Raw genomic sequence first — 22,142 nt, 5'->3', positions numbered from 1 at the left:
TCCAGGATCTCGTCACGGTATCTCTCTGCATTCAAATTGCCATCGATAAAATGCAATTGTGTTCGTTGTCCGTAGCTTATGCCTGCCCATACCATAACCCCACCGCCACAATGGGGCACTCTGTTCACAACGTTGAAAGCAGGATTTATCCATGAGCACACTTCTCTAGCGTGCCAGTGGCCATCAATGGTGAGCATTTTCCCACTGAAGTCAGTTATGACGCTGAACTGCCGGTCAAGACCCTGGTGAGGACTACGAGCATGCAGATGAGCTTCCTTGAGATGGTTTCTGACAGATGGTGCAGAGATTCTTTGTTTGTGCCAACCCACAGTTTCATCAGCTGTCCTGGTGGCTGGTCTCAGACGATCCCGCAGGTGAAGAAGCTGGATATGGAGGTCCTGGCCTGGCATGGTTACACGTGGTCTGAGGTTGTGAGACCGGTTGGACGTACTGTCAAATTCTCTAAAATGATGTTGCTTATGGTAGAGAACTGAACATTCAATTCTCTGGCAACAACTCTGGTGGACCATCCTGCAGTCGACCTTGCCAATTTGAGCACTCCCTTAACTTGAGACATCTGTGGCATTGTGTTGTGACAAAACATAATATTTTAGTGGCATTTTACTGTCCCCAGCTCAAGGTGCACCTGTGTAATTTATTTTATTTAACTTTTTATTTAACTAGGCTAGTCAGTTAAGAACAAATTCTTATTTATAATGACGGCCTACCAAAAGGCCTCCTGCGGGGACGGCGGCTGGGATTAAAAATGTATTAAATAAAAATATATGACAAAACACACATCACAACAAGAGGGAACACTACATAAAGAGAGACCTAAGACAACAGCATGGCAGAAAACATGACAACACAGCATGGTAGCAACAACATGGTAGCAGCACAAAACAGGGTACACACATTATTGGGCACAGACATCAGCACAAAGGGCAAGAAGGTAGAGACAACAATAAGTCATGCAAAGCAGCCACAACTGTCAGGAAGAGTCTTCATGATTGAGTCTTTGAATGATCATGCTGTTTAACCTCTTGCATCTAGACGTTCCGCTAGCGGAACCCCGTTCCGCCAGCGGAACCCCTAGCCAACAGCCAATGGCGTTAACCTCTATGGGCTAGGTGGGACGCTTGCTCACCAGCCAGTGTAATCCCGTGGCGCGTTATTCAAATTCCTCAAAAATGCAAAAACTTCAATTTTTCAAACATATGACTATTTTACACCATTTTAACGACAAGACTCTCGTTAATCTAACCACACTGTCCGATTTCAAAAAGGCTTTACAACGAAAGCAAAACATTAGATTATGTCAGCAGAGTACCCAGCCAGAAATAATCAGACACCCATTTTTCAAGCTAGCATATAATGTCACATAAACCCAAACCACAGCTAAATGTAGCACTAACCTTTGATGATCTTCATCAGATGACAACCCTAGGACATTATGTTATACAATACATGCATGTTTTGTTCAATCAAGTTCATATTTATATCAAAAACCAGCTTTTTACATTAGCATGTGACTAGCATTCCCACCGAACACTGCCGGTGAATTTACTAAATTACTCACGATAAACGTTCACAAAAAGCACAACAATTATTTTAAGAATTATAGATACAGAACTCCTCTATGCACTCGATATGTCCGATTTTAAAATAGCTTTTCGGTGAAAGCACATTTTGCAATATTCTCAGTAGATAGCCCGGCATCACAGGGCTAGCAATTTAGACACCCAGCAAGTTTAGCACTCACCAAAGTCAGATTTACTATAAGAAAAATGTTATTACCTTTGCTGTCTTCGTCAGAATGCACTCCCAGGACTTCTACTTCAATAACAAATGTTGGTTTGGTTCAAAATAATCCATTGTTATATCCAAATAGCGGCGTTTTGTTCGTGCGTTCAAGACACTATCCGAAAGGGTAAATAAGGGTGACGAGCATGGCGCAATTCGTGACAAAAAAATTCAAAATATTCCATTACCGTACTTCAAAGCATGTCAACCGCTGTTTAAAATCAATTTTTATGCCATTTTTCTCATAAAAAAGCGATAATATTCCGACCGGGAATCTGCGTTTAGGTAAATAGACGAAAGAAAATAAAGCATGGGGTGGACTCGGGCACGCGCCTAAGCCCATAGTACTCTGATCGGCCACTTGCCAAAAGCGATAATGTGTTTCAGCCAGAGGCTGCCTCGATATCGTTCAGCTTTTTCCCGGGCTCTGAGAGCCTATGGGAGCCGTAGGAAGTGTCACGTTATAGCAAAGATCCTCAGTCTTCAATAAAAAGAGCCAAGATGAAACACAACTTGTCAGACAGGCCACTTCCTGCATGGAATCTTCTCAGGTTTTGGCCTGCCATATGAGTTCTGTTATACTCACAGACACCATTCAAACAGTTTTCGAAACTTTAGGGTGTTTTCTATCCAAAGCCAATAATTATATGCATATTCTAGTTACTGGGCAGGAGTAGTAACCAGATTAAATCGGGTACGTTTTTTTATCCGGCCGTGTCAATACTGCCCCCTAGCCCTAACAGGTTAAATACAAATACCTCAAACTCTATAATTTCAATTTCTCAAACATATGACTATTTTACACCATTTGAAAGACAAGACTCTCATTAATCTAACCACATTGTCCGATTTCAAAAAGGCTTAACAGCGAAAGCAAAACATTAGATTATGTCAGGAGAGTACCCAGCCAGAAATAATCAGAGCCATTTTCAAAGCAAGCATATATGTCACAAAAAAACAAAAACACAGCTAAATGCAGCACTAACCTTTGATGTTCATCAGATGACACTCCTAGGACATTGTTAGACAATACATGCATGTTTTGTTCAATCAAGTTCATATTTATATCAAAAACCAGCTTTTTACATTAGCATGTGATGTTCAGAACTAGCATACACACCGAAAACTTCCGGTGAATTTACTAAATTACTCAGCATTAACGTTTACAAAATACATAATTATTTTAAGAATTATAGATACAGAACTCCTTTATGCAATCGCGGTGTCAGATTTTAAAATAGCTTTTCGGCAAAAGCACATTTTGCAATATTCTGAGTACATAGCTCGGCCATCAAGGCTAGCTATTCAGACACTTGCCAACGTCGAGGCTCAGTAAACTCAGAATTACTATTACAAAAATTTGATTACCTTTGCTGTTCTTCGTCAGAATGCACTGCCAGGACTTCTACTTCAACAACAAATGTTGTTTTGGTTCCAAATAATCCATAGTTATATTCAAATAGCTCCGTTTTGTTCGTGCGTTCAGGTAACTATCCGAAGGGTGACGCGTTTCGTGACAAAAAAATTCAAAATATTCCATTACCGTACTTAGAAGCATGTCAAACGCTGTTTAAAATCAATTTTTATGCTATTTTTCTCGTAAAATAGCGATAATATTCCAACCGGGCAACGTTGTATTCATTCAAAGGCTGAAAGAAAAAAATGGCCACTTCTCATGAACGCGCATCTCCTGCCTCTGAGCCACTAGGCTGACCACTCACAAACAGAGCTCCTGTACTTAGCCCAGAGACAGCAGACACCCCATTCCACTTTCTGGTGGCTTCAGAGAGCCAATGGAAGCCTTAGAAAATGTCACGTTACAGCAGATATGCTGTATTTTCGATAGAGATGCAACAGAAGGCCAACAAATTGTCAGACAGGGCACTTCCTGTAAGGAATCATCTCAGGTTTTGGCCTGCCATACGAGTTCTGTTATACTCACAGACACCATTCAAACAGTTTTAGAAACTTTAGGGTGTTTTCTATCCAAAGCCAATAATTATATGCATATTCTAGTTACTGGGCAGGAGTAGTAACCAGATTAAATCGGGTACGTTTTTTTATCCGGCCGTGAAAATACTGCCCCCTATCCCAAAGAAGTTAATCAGCTTCTTGATATGCCACACCTGTCAGGTGGATGGATTATTTTGGCAATGTAGAAATGCTCACTAACAAGGGTGTGCACAAAATTTGAGAAATTCGCTTTCTGGTGTCTTTTTTATTTCAGCTCATGAAACATGGAACCAAGACTTTACATGTTGCATTAATTGTTTTGTTCAGTGTAGTTAATTACCACCCTTTCTGTGCTAAGCTATGTAGAATACAACTCCCTGTTACATTGCAAAGTTGGGGCTTGATCTGATTTATCACTAGAGAAACTGCAGTTTTAGCTCACATAAAAAAATCTAGATGGAATTCAAATAATTGAACAGACATTGGTCAATTAGTTGTTCAAAAAACAAGAAATAACTGAAATGTGGTTAATCAGCTCACCACAAACACATACAGGGACACAGTGACTAGGTTCGGGGGTCAATTCCATTTCTAGTCAGTCAGGGTCAGAGAAAGGGAGGGAATGAGCACACATACAAGGCCAAAGTATACACCTGATGTTCTTACATCAGGCTTCTCTCATCTCTATAAAGAGACCTATCACATGCTCCAAGTAGGTCACTTAATGGTGAACATGCATTTGCAAATGGACTCTGGAGTAATCGGAAAGCATTGGCTACATTTTCATCCTCGAACAAGCACTTGAAATCTTATTTATTTTCCTTTGTGATCTGCTCAGTTTATGGAATTAGTTAACTTTATTTGCATTTGAAATGTATCAAATAAAATTATTTCAGTACAGATAAGTAAAACATACACATTTGTTCCTGTGTTGGGACTGTGAACCACACAATATTTTGGGTACCTCAGCTTCATTTTACGGTACTATTTTGATTCTTTACCTGGTGTTTTAAATCATGTGCATAATAAACCCTAGTGATACATTCACTTAACCGAAGCATATAGATATACAGACGCATGAAAGAATATATTTGCATGGATACTGGCACACTACTGAAAACTTCATTGGAATGTTCCCTTATCAGATGCACACTTGTTATGGCTTAGGCATCCTCTATACTTTATATTTGCATAGTACACTTTTTGTTTTAAATATGAACATATTGGGCATCTTGAAGTGCCTAACAGTCAATGAGTAAAAGTGGCACTTCACATAGGGCAGACACACGCTAGTATAGTAATGGAGTTACTCCTAGGAATGTGTCCCATATCAGATTACCGTCTCGTGCTTCTAATTACGCACATTGTTTATGTCCCAAATGGCACCCTATTCTCTATAGTACACTACTTTTGACCAGAGGTCTATGGCCCTGGTCAAAAGAGGTGCACTATATAGGGAATAGGGTGCCATTTGTGATCCAGCCAGTGACTGTCCTTGACACAGTAGAGTAGTCAGACATTTTGTCTTACTTTGGTTCCAGTGGCACAGTTGGTTAGAGCAACACCAGTTGGGTGGATTTCTGAGTAGGGCGAAGATTGTGTGTCTGTGTTCACCATAAGTGACTTTGGATAAAAGCATCAGCTGATTGACCATGTTATTACATTCGTTTTTCCTGAAGCCACTTACTGTGGTGTTTTTTATATAAGTGATGTAAGAGTGACTGTCATGCCCTTGCTCGTATGTACAGTAAAGAGCCTTTTGACTGGGCCTGGAGGAGACAGCGTTTACTCTCATACCCACACACTCTTACACACAGGCGCTCAGTTGTCCAAGAAAGCTTTTTAGAGGAACGCAAAATGTCGACCATTCTCTCTCTTCACTTCTCTTTCTCTCACTCACTCACACACACACACTGTGGAGTCGAACAGGATTGCACCATTTTGAACGCGTTCACAACTGTTCAGCGATCGTGAACTTAACCTCCATGTAACGTCATACAATGTGAAACTCGATATCCTCTCTCTTTTTCTTCCTTTTATTTTTCCCCCTTCCTATCACTCTCTCGGTTGCTCTCCCTCTTTCTCTCACCATCAGATGTCCCATTCTGGCCGTATGGACCCTTCCCATAATGCCCTGCAGCAACAACAGCAGCACCAGCAGGGTCTCCATGGTAACCAGAGTCTCGGAAGCAGCATTGGTGGACAGATGCAGCAGCGGAACTCCAATACCCAGAATGCCCGGCTACAGGCGGAGGGCTCGTTCGGCCAGGGGGGTCCAGGAGGAACGGGGGTAGCGGGAGGAGGAGAGGGAGCGGATCATGCCTTGGATGTAAGTCACCACCTCAGCCCTGTCTAGACACACCCATATGGAAATGCGGTCCGATACTGATATGTTCTTGACCATGGTAGCTAATACAGATATGGCAAAACCACATTTTTTTCCTTGTGATATTCGGGCAACAGCTGCGATAGCAAACAGTCACTTTTGCAAATTTACACAAACAGTTTGAAGATTCATCACCAATGACGAAGTGGTGATAATTCATGCAGGTGTGAGCTAAGAGTGTACATATGATGCATGCCATTATGATTTTTAGCCGTGGGCCCTGTTCCAATATCCACTCTAGCAATATCACTTAGACTGAAATCCTATATTGGGCATGCTGCGCATGCGTCCTAAGTGATATTGCTAGTGTGGATATTGGACCGTGGCCCTGTGCCCATGTGGGTGGTCTTATACTAACCCCCACCCTCCCTCTTTTACTGGGGACGGGGCGAACCGGGTGCAGGGGAGGAACTTCCACAGATCAATCTACTACGACAACCGTAAGACAACCATAAGACAACCGTTAGACAACTGTAAGGCAACCACACAGAGCCAGCTAGCTGCTCGTTCAGCGATAATGTGGATTGAGTGATATTGGGCATGTGGAACTGAAGCTATCTGAAGCTACCTTCACTCTTGGAAAGAGCTTGTTTTTTGCCACATCCATGTGCCACAAACAAACCTTCCTCTCTCTTGTTCTCCCTCTCTACCCCTTTCTCTCTGCTTTTCTAAAATTCATTCATTTCAATTCTAGAGGCTTTATTGGCATGAAAAGCGAAGGAACATGTCAAAGCAAACAATGACAACAATAACACTTTCTTCCCCTCTTCTCTTTCCCATTTCCAGCTTCTCCCTGAGCTGACCAATCCAGATGAGCTGTTGTCCTACCTAGGTCCTCCAGATCTACCTAGCAACAACAACGATGACCTGCTCTCACTGTTCGAGAACAACTGAAGACTCCCTTCTCATTAAGGGAAAGCTTCATCCTAGAGGGGGAAGAGCAGAGGAGAGGGGGGCAAAAAAAAGAGAGCGGGTACAGACCGAGGGATCCATGTTTGTATACTCTCTGTGGACCAGACCAACAGGCTTTCCAAGGGAAGGTGCAGAGGGTAGTGAGAGACATGACTGTTTCTGTCTGGGAACTCTGTCAAGACTATAGTGTTTTTAGACTTAATGTAAAGCGTCCCATTGCACTCTGGATCCATCAAGTACGTTTTAAAAAATTCAGAGAAAGAGAATGACTGTCTGTCCAAGACTGAGTGACTGACACATGGGACTGCCTGCACAGGCCAGCCGCTATAATTGTAATTCAATGTTCTCAAAAAATCACAAGCCGAAGGATTTAAGTTTTTAAAGGATATTTTTAGAAACAAGAAAAAGAAAGTGTTATGTTGACTTTCCATTGTGTATTTATGATTGTGGATCTTGTCAATACACGTGGAATAGGCATAGTGGATCTCTGTTGACATGACTTAGTTTCATAAAGAAAGTAAGAGGTGGTGTTCATCCTAAAGGGGAGTTATGAATGCTGAAATCAGGATATGCAGCCTCACACCTGGGCAATACATACAGTACTCAGCTTACTGTATCTACACTTAGATCATACAAAGCCAGCACACAAAAGGAGATGGGAGGGAATTTTTTCACTTACACTGATCTAGACTTGTAGAGCAAGAGGGATACAGAGAGAGAGGTGTTATTTTTGTACTGGGTTGGGCACAAAGAGGGTAAAGGGGGGGTGGGATGGGAGGAGAGGGTTAGTCGGATGAGTGCGAAGCCAGATGGGACTCTCACCTCCATTCACACCCTGTCTCTGGTAATCCTCCCTTCTCTCTTGCTCTCCCTCCTTCAAGATAACAACTATACTGCTGAGACATTTAAACATGCACAATTGTACACACATACACTTTCAAGAAGGGATCCCCAGTAAAGTCCTGTGCATTGATGGAGGGGGAGAAGTTGTTTCCCTTATGTCAGGAAGTGAATGTGTATTATCTCTCTCTTCCTCCTCTCCAGCCCATCTCTTTCCAGCCCCGTAACACACATTTAAAACAATAACAAGGTTTAAACAGCCTTTCTGCTTCCTCTCTCTGGGTCTTTAGCCTGAAGGGACTATCTACCTGTCCCCACTCCTTTCTGAGGTTCATTGGTTTGTATGATAGGCCTTACTGTTCATGGCACCAGAAGTTGGATGTGCAATGTTTTTTTAAATCTGTATGATATAAATTGTTTTATAATCATGACCATATTGTTATTAGAGTAATTCCAGAGTTGGTGAAGCTGTGCACATCTGTCCTATATGTGTTTAAACTAGCAGAGGTCATGAGTTCAGAAATGTCAAATTCATGTCAGTAGACTTACAGGGGCCTGCATTCACAAAATGTCTCAAGGTCCTGATCTAGGATCAGTTTTCCTTTTCAGATCATAATTAATACAATTATATGGGGGAGGGGGGGGGGGGGGGTCTAGGTCCTAGATCAGCACTCCTATTCTGAGCTGCTTTGTGAATAAGGGCCCTGGTTACTATATGAGACTGTACAAGGGATTTCAGAGACAACACCAGCATCTGCTAGGTAACAATTGTTCATGTTTTATTGTCTAGATGATTATGCTTAAGAGGCCCATGTCAGTGAATACAATTAATACACTGTTAAATTGTCCTATTAACTGCACACCAGTTTTTCTAAAAATGTGAAATATTTCCATTATGTTTTATAAGTAAAAAATGTCACTTCTGATTATGTTTCCCTAGTTCTTTAATGTATTTTGTCCCCCTAGCTAGCAGGTGTAGGCTACAGGAAAGAACACGCCGACTTATCCCATGTGCAGCAAAACCAGAGAGCAGAAACCAGGCTTTGTCTAGATAGGATGTAGCAGGTTATGAGAATTTGTTGCAGGTTGGTTGAATTAGGTTAGGAAAAGGTTTAGGGTTTGCTAAAACGCAAAAATTGACTCCGACGCGACTCGAACCTGTTACTTTGACATTAGCAGCATCCCTTGTTTTTATATTACAATACAAAAACAGGACATCGCTACAAATACATTTTCTTATGAAGCATAAAATAAATTAAGCAATAAAATAAAAAAAAATACAAATGACTACACATGAATTGCCAGTGACATTCGTTTCACAAAAGTAAAAAAAAAAAAAACCTTCTAGCCAATATGACGGTCATGGCTTGAAAGGATCATGCTTTTGTCATAATTTAATTTCCACTGCAGGTTTAGAATTTACGCGGCAGGTTAAGGTTAGCTAAAATGCACAACAACAACAAAAACCTTGGACGTAAATTTGATAAACTGCATCCCATCTAGATATTACCAACCGTGACCCAGGCTCGAGTTAGCAACACGCTACAACCGCAACATTTTAGGCGTGGCCCCCGCACGGTAGTTTACCCTGGCACACATACAACACTTGCTAATCCGGCATACATACAAGATAGCGGTGTATTTTATTAGGCCTACAATAATTCGTGATCATGCCGCATACATTCCACGAGCGCTTTGTCCAGTGGTGAAAGACAAACACTTGCCAGTTCGTATCCGTTGCGCCATACAATGCCATTGGTAACTCAGTTTTATATTTGAGCCATAATGGCGATTTTATTCGGCGGGAGACGCCCTGTACAATCCAGCCAGCGACAGTACACGCCTAGACTTTCCCTGGCAGAGCATTGGGCAGTATGTGTTATTGTAATTTGTGTGCATCATAATGAGCCAATCACGAGTACGTCCCCCAAACCTCGCTGATCAAACCGGCGTGCAAGGGAAGGGACCATTGTTGTAATTTATTCCCCCCGAGACATCTAATTGGTTTAAACTCATGCCACTCAGTGGTCCCAGTCTTCTAATTGGTTTGCATTGGCTCCAGAGGCTTCCCTGGGGTACGCATATATATTTTGTGTACACAGCAGTGTTTCTGTTCCGAGTCAGCTGCGGCACGGTCCAGTAAACTTGTCCTGTACTCGTGTATTTTCACGAAATTAAAAACCTTTAATCCCAATCATGCCTAACCCCAGAGTTTTCTTCGACATCACTATCGGCGATTCCCCCGCCGGCAGGATTGAAATTGAGGTAAGGAGCAGAGCAAATCTTCTTGTTTGGGAATAAATGTGATTTTTAACTTCAAAAGGATTGCTTAAGTCTCATTAGGGTCTGCTTTAACTAGCTGCCCGGCAGTTGCATGCACCCGGGATGCTGTCAGACTCGACCCACGTGCTTTCATCTTTGACATGTTGATTAACTAGCTAACGTTAGCTAGCTATTGTGTTTCATTGAAAACTCCCCAATTTTGCTCCAACCTCAGTTGATCTGCATAATTTTCCCACAATGATTGAGATTTGGTTTGTTTTTGCTGTTCTTGCGTTTACTTTGGCATTGTTTTCTTGTCGGTATCTAAATCGTGATGTAAAATAACGGTCTTGTCCATAGTTTTTGCAATAGCATTGATAATTACTACGATCTTGGAATTCCAAAATGAGCGCGTAAATGGTCAATTGCGTTGTTTAGATTAACACCGCTAGATAACGTTAGTTTCAGTTTCACTAGAGTTTCCGGACATGCAATTTTTAACCAGTCGCCATTTTCAACGTATTTTTTTTTTCATAGCGCCAGATGCCATTTTGAGAAAGGAGGGATGTAGGGTTGGAAGGCCGGGAACACAATGTACCTAAAAGCACATTGCACCAAATCAAAGTATTGGCTGCGATCAATGAGTTGATTAATCTGGTAATTTACCCATCCCCATTAGCATTCTAAGGCACCAATGAGAATGTGGACCATGGTCCCACTGCAATCCAATGTACTGCGGTGTAACGTTATGCTAACTGTTAATTGTTATGAAATATGCTGTAAAGGTCATACATTTTCAACTGCCTGGCCTTTCTCTCTATAAACTTCTAAAACCTTGCTTTTAGCTGCTGCAATCATGTTTTCCATTCAAACAGCACGTGGCACTAGAGAGCCTGCATGCCCATTCCCTCCTAAGTAATCAGGATATTGTGAATGGTATTAAATCTCAAGATTTTGTTGACTAGGTGCAGTGGCGCACACGAAAAGGATTTAAGGCCAGATATCACCGTGAAATCCAGGAGGATAAAAACGCTAATCCGCCTTTCCCTTTTTAAGATGAAACATTACACAGTAGCTTCCAAATGGCAAAATGGACTGTGGTACTTGGTGACTATTGTAGCTTTTGCTTCGTTTTGGACAATTTGATCTCCAAACCTTTTGTCATCACGTGGGAGGGAGCACGTGGGCGTGCAGTTGATCCCATTGTTTATGACCTATAGGCCATGATCCCAGTAGCTCTGGTGCTGCTTGCTAAGCTAAACATTGTAGCCTATCCAGCCTAGTGTAGTACAGAGGTTGGTCAAAATCACAGATCCAGGAGAAGTCTATGCTCCCTAAATCTTTACCTTCCACATTAGGGTGCGGGAGACTCAAAACTGACCTCAGACCAGCCTCTACAGCATTGGCCCAATGACAGCAGTGGTGACTTCCTTTTTCCTTAAATTGTTCCTCATCTAAGGAGTGGAAAAGTACTGGGGTGTGTCTGGGGCTGGAGGAGGGAGGGAAGTGAGAAGAGTGGCTGTGTCAGCTGGAACCTGGTGGAGGGAAAGGCATGTTGTAAACCGCCTATATGTCAACATTCACGTTTCACAGGTGGTTGACACTTGGCAGGAATAGAATATAGCCTAATTGGCTCTAGACATTGATCTAACCTAATCCCATCCCTCTTAATGCATTTGAAAGGATTTTGTGAATTGATCCTTGATCAGTTCCTTAAGGGAAGAGTAATTTCATGGTGACGTGAGATAGTACACACTACACTTGACATGTGTCATGCTGTGGAATTCAGTGAAGTCATTACCTGTCGCTAGTGTTCTAGGTGGCCAGTTGTTGCCCCTGACTGTCAAGTGATGGGTTGGAAATGACGTCTGTAGAGATTCACCTGTCTCACAGTCAGTAGCTGTTTCCATTAACTTGTCCAGTGAACTTTTTGTTTAATTTTGCTCTTTTTTTGGGGGGGGGGGGGGGGTTGACATGAATTTCTGTAGATGCAACAATTGCCTGCTAGGGTATGTTTCCATTTAACTGTCTTGTGTTGATTTTAAAAACATCTAAGTAATGACATCACACTAACAAAACGTCCGCTAAAATTTTGTGGTTGAAGTGTTTCCTTTACCCATTTAGGCAAATTGTGCCATAATAAATTGGTGGTAGCCTGTATTCCCTGCCACCTATGTTTCATACCTCTGGTAGCCTGAGAAAGCCAGCATAGAATGCAATAATATACTAATATTTGTGGCAACGCATCAAGGCCTGTGCTATGGTGAAACATGCACACCTGTAGATCTGAAATAATTGGTTTAAACTTGCCAGCTTACCAGAAAAGTAAGGAAGCAGCAATCCAGTCATTCTTGAAAGTCCGGACAATCCTCGTCCTGCAAATAACAATTATTTTTAGAGTTGGATTTGGAAAATTTTGAAGCAGTAGGCATTCAGAATTAAATGTGGAGTAGAGCTTATAGTTAGTTACATGATGGCAATCATCACTTATTGGAAGAACACTTTCATTTCAGAATTATGTTGGCCAAAAGATCCATCCCTGTTGAACAGAGAAATTGTCGCTCTTTAGAATTTCTATCTGCTGTTTCCATTACACACGTCATAATTTGATGTTGCGTTTGTCTAATAAACCTTAGTCAATGGAAACCTGCCTACGGTCTCATGGTCCTCACATGGGAGTTGTTCTAGATTGGAACAGAACGAGTCTAGAAGCAACACCTAGAACCAACGAGGTTTAGACGCCGTCTGCTTTGGGTCCTGTGGTCAATGCTTTAGCGGTAGTCTTTTATTACCCTGGTTTATAATTATCACGTTATTCATTAGTGACAACTTGAGCTCTACCTCCATTGAGCTGCATGCTGTTTCCCCTTCATTGATTGTGTATACTAATGAAAAGCCCTCTCTCCTCGTCTTTCAGCTTTTTGCTGATGTGGTCCCCAAGACTGCAGGTAAGATGGCTTCAATGATGTACAATTCCTGAATAATTAACAAACACACACTCTGCAAGTGATTATCTCACGATAGTCTTCCAAGCCTTGTGGTTGGAATGACACCTAATGGCAACAACGGATGCTGTCCAACCTTCCCCACATTCCTCACCCCCTTCAATGGCACCTTTTCTGTCATCAGTGAGCCCTGGTCCCCAAAGGCCAGCAGCATGCATTTAGATCCATCTACACGACATGACAAACATGTGTCGCTGCATGATCAGATATCATATACAATGCAACAGCTGATGCAAGGCTGTTTGTAATTAAGTAGCATTGAGTGGCCCTGGCCTACCATGTCAGTCTTGATAGATTTCAGTGATCAGGAGCAGAACTACTATTTTGACTTCATGCAGCCTTTAAAGGGATACTTTGCCAAAATCCCAATGAGGCCCTTAAACTACTTCCCCAGAGTTGGCTGAACTTGTGGATACCAGTTTTGTCTCTGTCCAGTATGAAGGAAGTTGGTGGTATCGGCATGCTAGCATATACCTATAGACTTCCAGTCATTGCGCTAATGCTAGTCATAGTGGACACTGAGATATACATTTTTCTTTTTATCCATCTGACTCTGGGGAAGTTGCTAAAGGGCCTCAATGGCAATATTTAGAAATATCCCTTTAAGCAGCTATGCACACATTGCTGATAATAACAGGGTGCCTGTCGTCCCCCCCCTCCCCCCCAGAGAACTTCCGTGTCCTGTGCACCGGGGACAAGGGGTTCGGCTACAAGGGCTCCAGCTTCCATCGTATCATCCCCGGTTTCATGTGCCAGGTGAGTGGGGGGGTTGGGTGGTTGGCAGCAGAATCTGGGTTGCTGTTTCCAGACTAAACTCAACAGTCCCGAAGGCTGCTTCTGCTCCTCAATCTGCACTGATATTTGTAGTGTCTCAGAGAAGGAGTGCTGATCTAGGATCAGTTGTTGCCTTTTAGATCATAATTAATTATATTGGGGGGGGACTGAACCTAGATTGGTACTTATCCTCTGAGACTTTCTGAATATGGGCCCTGATCTGACTGGTGCAACCAGGCCCAATGCTGGGCCCCTACCATCCATATTATTCATTGAGTGAATAATTTACACGCATTCCCTGCAAGTGACGTTTTTCTCACAATGGTCTTCTGAGCCTTGTGGTTGTGATGACGCTGCCTAATGGCAACATTGTAGAATACAGGAGCCTTGTTAGAGAAAGGGGAAAGCTATACAAAATAAATGATGTCCCTTATGCTTTGCCTTCCCCTAGGGTGGTGACTTCACCAACCACAATGGAACTGGGGGCAAGTCCATCTACGGCAACAAGTTTCCCGACGAGAACTTTACCCTGAAGCACACAGGCATGGGCTGTCTGTCCATGGCCAACGCTGGCCCCAACACCAATGGATCCCAGTTCTTCATCTGCACTGCTAACACCGACTGGTGAGGGGCGAACACACACACACAAAGTTTACACTAATTGGTGAGACTGGTTCATTTCAAATTTTGTGAATAATTTACATGCGTACTCTGCAAGTGACTATCTCACGATGGTCTTCCTAACCTTGTGGTTGTGACGACACTGCTTAATGGTAACAAAACTGACGCAGTCCACCTTTCCCAACACGCCTCATACCCTTCAATGGTTCCTCTCTGATACATGCGCACACAAACTGCGGAAACTAAGACACATCCTCACTAGTGATGTGGCCAACAACTGTAAAGTAGTGTCCTTCAGGGCAGTTCACCACTGGTCTGTGAATATGTTCTTACCAACAGTGGGGCTGGTACACTAATTGTGTAGCAGATCATGGATGAAGACCATTAAGAAAATAACTATCATATCTACTTTAAGTAGATATACGCGGAACAAAGATATAAACGCTACATGTTGGTTTCATGAGCTGAAATAAAATATCCCAGAAATTCTATATGCACAAAAAGCTTCTCTCCAATTTTATCGAAATTACATCCCTTGTTAGTGAGCATTTCTCCTTTGCAGGATAATCCATCCACCTGAAGGGTGTGGCATATCAAGAAGCAGATTTAAACAGTATGATCATTACACAGGTGCACCTTGTGCTGGGGACAAAAGGCCACTATAAAATGTGACGTTTTGTCAACACAATGCCACAGGAGTCTCAAGTTGAGGGAGCATGTAATTGGCATGCTGACTGCAGGAATGTCCTCCAGAGCTGTTTCCAGATAATTGAATGTTAATTTATATACTATAAGCTGCCTCAGTGTAGTTTTTAGGCCTCACAACCGCAGACCACGTGTATGGCGTTGTGGGCTAGCAGTTTGTTAACGTAGTGCCCCATAGTGGCGGTGGGCTTATGTTATGGGCAGGCATAAGCTATGGACAATGAGCACAATTGCCATCGATAAAGATGCAGAGATGGTGACGAGACTCATTGTTGTGGCATTCATCCACCGCCGTCACCTCCGTGTTTCAGCATGGTAATGCATAGGCCCATGTTGCAAGGATCTGTACACAATCCCTGGAAGCTGAAAATATCCCTATACATGTTTAGGTGACCTGCATCTATTGGACGGCCACAGCAATTAAAATCACTGCAATGCTTAACAAGTAGCTGCAGTCAGTTTTAGAATGGGTGGCAGGTAAGAAGCCTTTTCTAAATATTTCTCGACGCGAAGGAGCTGTGTCACAGGAGCTGTGTTGTGCAACTCGACGCGAAGGAGCTGTGCCGTATGAGGCAAATGGTCACACCATATACTGACTGCTTTTCTGATGTTTTTTTTTTTTAAGCCATCTGTCCGATAGGTGCGTATCTGTATTCCCAGTCATGTGAAATAGATTCATTTAGGCCCTAATCTATAGAGCTCAATTGAATGATTTCCTTATGAACTGTAACTCAGTAATCTTTGAAATTGTTGCATGCTGCTGCTTAAAATATTTTTGTTCAGTATACTTTACCTAATGGCACTGCTGCAGTGCCTACTGCTGCAGTGCCTACTGCTAGTGCCAGGCAGAAGGACAGGAGAAAGTGTATTTTGAACGGTTATAGTGATGCCCGTCATTTGACTAACAAATAATCCTTACCCATAGTCCATGATTCACAGCCTGTGACTAAAAACATATTTTTGTGTTCCTGGTTGCCCTAAGTCTCAGGATTACTTCTGTCTGTTTGTCCAGTTAGGAACTATTCCTTAGATGCGCTTATCTTGCTCTCTCCTTCTGTAGGCTGAACGGCAAGCACGTTGTGTTCGGCAAGGTCGTGGAGGGGCTCAGCATTGTCTCTAACATGGAGAAGAAGGGTTCCAGCAGTGGCAAATGCTCCGCCAAGGTCGTCATCGCTGACTGTGGAGAGCTCTGAGCACCCTGTCCCTCCCTCTCGCTCTTTCCGCTTTCATCCCTCCTTCCCACCCTGCCTCCTTTCACCCAGCTTTGAGCTTTTCATCCCTTGGTCCCTCCCTCCACACAGCTCTAAGCATCAACCTATCCTTCCTTCTATCCCTCCCTTAAGCTATCCCTCCCCCATAATCGAAAACATTCCCTTTAAGTGAGATTTTTTTTTTTTTTAACCATTCCTCTCCCTTACTGAACGGTTTGTCCTGTCTGAACTAGTTTCATTTGGCTTGCTTTTTTATTTATTTTTTGGATTGTTCCATCAGGACCACATTTGTTTAGCAAATTCTGAATAAAGTGGCAAAAGATTCCATAGCTGTGTGTCATTGAGTAAGAGTGGATCAAATGTGTATGGTTTCAAGTGTTTAATTTTTTTGTTCTTTTTCTCCAGCATAGACTAGTGAGCTGAGGTTACATGATGCGCACACTTCAATGGGGCAGAAGGCTGTGTGTTGTGACTCTGGATGGCTAGCAACAATGAAGGGGCCATGTGGGGAATTTCAGGTGGCTAGTTTTATTTTCTTGATACCAGGTTTTGGTTGGGGTACATCCACGTTGACAGGGTAGCAGTGGAGTGAGTCGAGAGCGTTAGGTTCCTGTGTCCAAATCATTAAGGACTCAATGTTCCACATGCAAACAGTTGTGAAGGTGCAACAGCGCCTCTTCCCTCTCAGAATGTTAAAGATTTGGCATGGGCCCTCAAATCCACAGTTCTACAGCTGCACCATTGAGCGCTTCTTGACTGGCTGCCGCACTGCTTGGCATGTCAACTGCACCACCCTCAATCGCTTGGCGCTAGAGGGTGGTGCGGACAGCCTAGTACATCACTTGGGCTGGGCTCCCTGCCATCCAGGACCTCTTATCAGGTGGTGTGAATGGGTGGCTGGAGACCAACAAGTCCAGGTCTTCCAAGCCATACTGTTTTTCGCATGGCAAATGCTACCGGAGCATGTCTGACACCACCAGGCCTCTGAACAGCTGCTATCCCTAACCCATAAGACTGCTAAATGGCTAACAAAATGGCTTCAGGCTATATTCCTTGTCTTTTTGCACTGACAATGCACACTAGACACACTTAATTTGTGCATTCATGCTGACTACACACATTCAGAATCATATATGCTGTTGCTATACTTTATCATATACCCCAATGCCTAGTCACCATACCCCTATACATGTTTAGGTGACCTGCATCTATTGGACTGGGCCACAGCAATTAAAATCACTGCAATGCTTAACAAGTAGCTGCAGTCAGTTTTAGAATGGGAGGCAAGTAAGAAGCCTTTTCTAAATATTTCAAGAGCGAAACGCATTTGTATTGGGGACAAACCCATTACTAATCTAAGTCTTATAATGAGTAATGTGAAACTTGAGCAAGTTGAGGTGACTAAACTGCTTGGTATAACCCTGGATTGTAAACTGCCATGGTCAACATATTGCTGCAATGGTAGCTATGATGGGGAGAGATTTGTCTATGCCACAGCTGTCAACCAATCAGCATTCAGGGCTCGAACCACCCAGTTTATAATACATTTAGTTGTTAATGTTATATGATGTACAATTTATTTACAAAAAAAGTGTGCCTTAATGTGTTTGGACCCAAGGAAGAGTAGCTAATGGGGATCCTTAATAAATACAGTACAAATGTCACAACTCATTTCAATGCACTGCTATCAAGGCAGGCAAATCAAATTGTGTAGACTTTACTGTGAAATGCTTGCTTACGAGCCCTTCCCAATGATGCAGAGTTAAGCAAATGTTTTTACTTGGACTGCTTTTCACTTTTTAACTCTTCAACCCGTAGACTTATTTGGTGACGTACCATTGTCTAGATTAATTACATTACAAGAATCTGTAGGCTTAACTAGATGAGCATCATTGACATTGCTTTTTGTGTGTAACTTTGTAGCAATTCACACCTTTCACCACCAGAGGTCAGCATAGTCTTACTAAATGCACTCACACTAAATAGTATCTAGGAATGGGTGCCTGTGCAAGTCTGGCAGCGGGTGGGGATGGCGGCGAATAGTGTGATGCGGAGATGGAGTAGCAACAGCTGCGCTGGAATGCGATCAATATGGTTGATAGTGCTCATGATATGGGTGGGGAGGACCTGAATGGTCTGTAGTGGAACGTTATTGGAGAAAGGGATCATGACGCTACTGAAAGCAGTGACGCTTCTAGTGTAGAGTGTGAAGGACGGGAACAAATAATGTGTTGGAGTGGAAGGTTGTGAAGGTGTTTGATGTGAACACAGGGATGCACCTACACCCTATCCGATTAACCAATGACTTTAAAAAAAGAGGAAGTTAAACTAACCTGCTTCATTGGAAATGGTAGAATGCTAATATTCTGTGCTAGCCATGCTCTGCATGGGAAGATTCTTCAAATGGAAACTCAATGGGAAGAATATCAAAAGCCATGTCCCCAGAGCTTATGCTAAATTGAGGGGAGCCATTTCTGGGGACCCACTATGTCTGTAGATGATATTAAAGAAAATGTGAAGGGAGGCAGAGTGATTGAGGCCAAAAGGTTGATCAGTAGGAAAGTGGGTCAAAGAAATGAAAGCTTATCAGTACTGCTGAGGTTTGAGAAGGTTTTGCTTGCAAAAGTACAGGATGTTAGTTTGACTGAGAATTTGTCCCATCCCCCATTGCAGTGTTTTACATTACAAAGATTGGGACATGTATCTGTTCAGTGTAAAGAAAATAAAAGATGTGCCAAGTTTGGAGGGGAACATGATCATGGTTACTATACGAACAATGTGAAGGCTAAGTGTTGGTTGTAGTTGTGGGGACGAACAATGCAGCATTTGGTGGATGCCAGGTGCAGAGCGAGGCTAGAGGGGCATAAAGTAAATCATGATGTTTCATATGCAGAGGCTGTAAACCAGATTGGTGGAACTACTAGGCGGACTGATGGAGCTACCATGGCTGCTCCCGTATTAAGTAGATTTACTGGTACTTATACTAATCCTGACATGATTTTGAGGCATGTTCAGAACTTGCTCCCATGAATGTGCTGTGTCAAAGGACACTTTGATAGTAAATAAAATTTACTTTCTAGCTTTCATTGGGAAGGTTCTCAACATGACCCGGATTGTGGAAAGCAGAAATGCCAGGTTGAAGATTATTGTGGATACGGCAACAGAGTAATTAGGGGTAACAGATGTTACTGTCGAATAATTCTTTGTCTCAGCATGGTAGAAGTTGGGGGGGGGGGGGGGGGGGGGGGTTGTTAGAAGTACAGAATTTAGGCAAACCATAAATGATTGCACACACCCGCAGAGTAGATGGCGGCATGCGCCTTAAACGTTTGAGTGCGGACCGCCATTATACCGAAGAAGTATCTAGACTGGTAGCCACATTCTCGGACATCCCTGCTGCTTTTACACCATACTGAGAAAGGATGAGGAGATATGAAGACGCTTCCTTGTTTACAAGCCACTGATAACAACCAAAGATTTTTACATTTTCTGTTTAATAATCTTATTTGGTGAGGTGGTAACAAACACACACGCATTGCAAATGTTAGGCACTTTACATACAGGGATCGTCGTTGTGCGGCATGTCCATTGCACCTATCACTGTCCTGTCTAGTCTGTATATTCTGTCATTGTTATGTGAGATGTGAAGCTCCTCTAGGCTATTGCTCACTATTGGCCAACTTCATTAATACTTATTACAGTCGTTTCATTACGGCTCAGCGGACACGAGAGAGAGAGCGAGAGAGCAATGACATGGTGCACATATCTGCACATACAGTATGTGATGTAGTACGCAATTTTCTGAGACCACTTTTCGCTCGTGAGTGCCACTTTCAGAACTTCTGGCTTAAAAGCCTACAGAAGTACCAGAGAATCTCTTTAAGACTAAAGGTTTAGGCCAAATGGTTAAAATCATTGCATTTGAAAAGCGCTGTCCTCGCTAGCATGACCAGATAGTGACGTCCACCCCAGTCCCACATCACTCAAGCTGCTGTCCTGTTGTAGCCTACCCCAAGACTGCGTCTGAAAGTGGGTACGTATAAAATGCATTCTATTTTTTGTGTACTATAGGGAATAGGGTGCCATTTCGGACGCATTTACCACATTCATTGATTTTTGGTGCTAAGTGTTCTAATCTTAAACCCCCGAATGAATCAGATGACTCATACACACGTTACTAGGCTACTGTCTGCATCAATAGGCCTATCCTCTTGTGACACTTTCCTGCAAGCCACAGGAAAGTACAACTCACTATCTGGTTATGGTAGAGTGTATTGAAGTAAAGAGCTAACTATAATTGTAACCCCTTACACTCTATAGGGCTAAATTGAAATGTTTCTTACGGATGAAATATGTAAAGCATATGCATAACCATGGTAGCAATTAAAAGGGAATAGTTTGGAGATTGTCGGACAAGCCTGAATCCAAACATTACACTGTTGTTTTTATGTGCATTTTACATTTACTGTACTTTCGCCGCATTTGTTGATAATGATGTTGTTACGGCTCTGTGTTACACAAAGTTTAATATTCCATTGAGGTATGTGTGTAAAGCTATTTTGTAGGCAAACTGAATGCGCACAACAGTAAACCGATAATCTCATAGATAACCTCACCTGAATACCATATTCATAATGTATCAACAATATTTGATACATTATGAATATGGTATTCAGGTGAGGTTATCTATGAGATTATCGGTTTACTGTTGTGCGCATTCAGTTTGCCTACAAAATAGCTTTACATTCAGTAACATAAGAATATTCTCTAAAGTGTGCACAGTTCCTAAGTAATTTAAATTAACTTTTAAGACTCAAAGAAGATTCTTCAACTGTAAGGTGCTTTTTTTTGTTGCTTTCCTAGCTGTGCCGTTGAGGAACTAGAGCAAGGACACTTGTAGTTGTTTTGTTTGGAACACAACCCTGCGTCCCCACCTTTACACAATTACTGTTGTTGTTTATGCAATTCAAAAAATGGTGCATTATAAATCCCAAATCTGGGTCAAGTGGGCATAATTTGAAAGCTTGTTCTATTGGCAACATGACTAGCTAAATTATAAAATATGATCATACAGTGTTAGGCTTTCACAAGGCAATTCAGAGAAGCAGATCATAATTTTGGTGCGCAAAGAATGGAATCACGAGTGCATTCGGATGCCAGGTCCTCGGCAATCTTTCTTCGTAATACAACAAACATAGGCAACCAAGTGGTATTTATTACAATCCTCAACGTCTCATCTTTCAAAATACATAGAGTCCTCATAATTTACAGCATTTCCCTCACTCAGACTAAAAAAATAACTAAATTGCCAAATGGTGGGAGGGATGGGGGCAACTCAAACAGGAAGTACCAGAACAAAAACTCAAACAGGACTGTTTCGCTAGCACAGACTGGAAGCCTATAGGGATGAGATCAGAGATCTGGCAATGTAGTGCCAGGACAACAACCTCTCCCTCAACTTCAGCAAGACAAAGGACTTGATTGTGGACTACAGGAAACAAAGGGGCGAGCACGCCCCCATCCACATCAATGGCGCTGTAGTGGAGCGGATCGAGAGCTTCGAGTTTCTTGGTGTCTACATCACTAAGGAATTAGCATGGTCCTCACAGTTGTGAAGAGGGCCCGTCAGCGTCTCTTCCCCCCTCAGGAGGCAGAAAAGATTTGGCATGG

The 22,142-nt window shown here is 42.5% G+C and overlaps 2 protein-coding genes across 13 annotated transcripts in view; both read left to right on the top strand.

The window, feature by feature from the left end:
• LOC106562906 (zinc finger MIZ domain-containing protein 2) overlaps positions 1-8,820 on the top strand; it is a 52,828-nt gene extending 44,008 nt beyond the window's left edge. For 10 of the 12 annotated variants that reach the window (XM_082958074.1, XM_082958068.1, XM_082958069.1 and 7 more), the window contains exons 20-21: positions 5,852-6,085; positions 6,929-8,820. In XM_082958074.1, the coding sequence (XP_082814200.1) occupies positions 5,852-6,085; positions 6,929-7,036 (342 nt within the window). In that variant the 3' untranslated portion in view covers positions 7,037-8,820. Of the gene's footprint in view, positions 1-5,851; positions 6,086-6,545; positions 6,616-6,928 lie in introns of all 12 variants that reach the window. The other 2 variants (XM_082958072.1, XM_082958075.1) reach the window with 2 other exon arrangements.
• A 1,199-nt stretch (positions 8,821-10,019) lies between these two features.
• Positions 10,020-16,797, top strand: ppia (peptidylprolyl isomerase A (cyclophilin A)). The gene is given in 5 exon segments (NM_001146606.1): positions 10,020-10,159; positions 13,074-13,104; positions 13,829-13,917; positions 14,387-14,559; positions 16,322-16,797. Coding segments are annotated over 5 exon segments (495 nt in total). The 5' UTR covers positions 10,020-10,090; the 3' UTR covers positions 16,455-16,797.
• The last annotated feature ends 5,345 nt before the right edge of the window (positions 16,798-22,142 follow it).

The sequence above is a fragment of the Salmo salar genome, chromosome 11, assembly GCF_965601325.2.
Source record: "Salmo salar chromosome 11, fSalSal1, whole genome shotgun sequence".
In the NCBI taxonomy this organism is placed as follows: Eukaryota; Metazoa; Chordata; class Actinopteri; order Salmoniformes; family Salmonidae; genus Salmo; species Salmo salar.
Note: the sequence above shows the minus strand (reverse complement) of the source record. Positions and strands in the feature narration are given on the sequence as shown.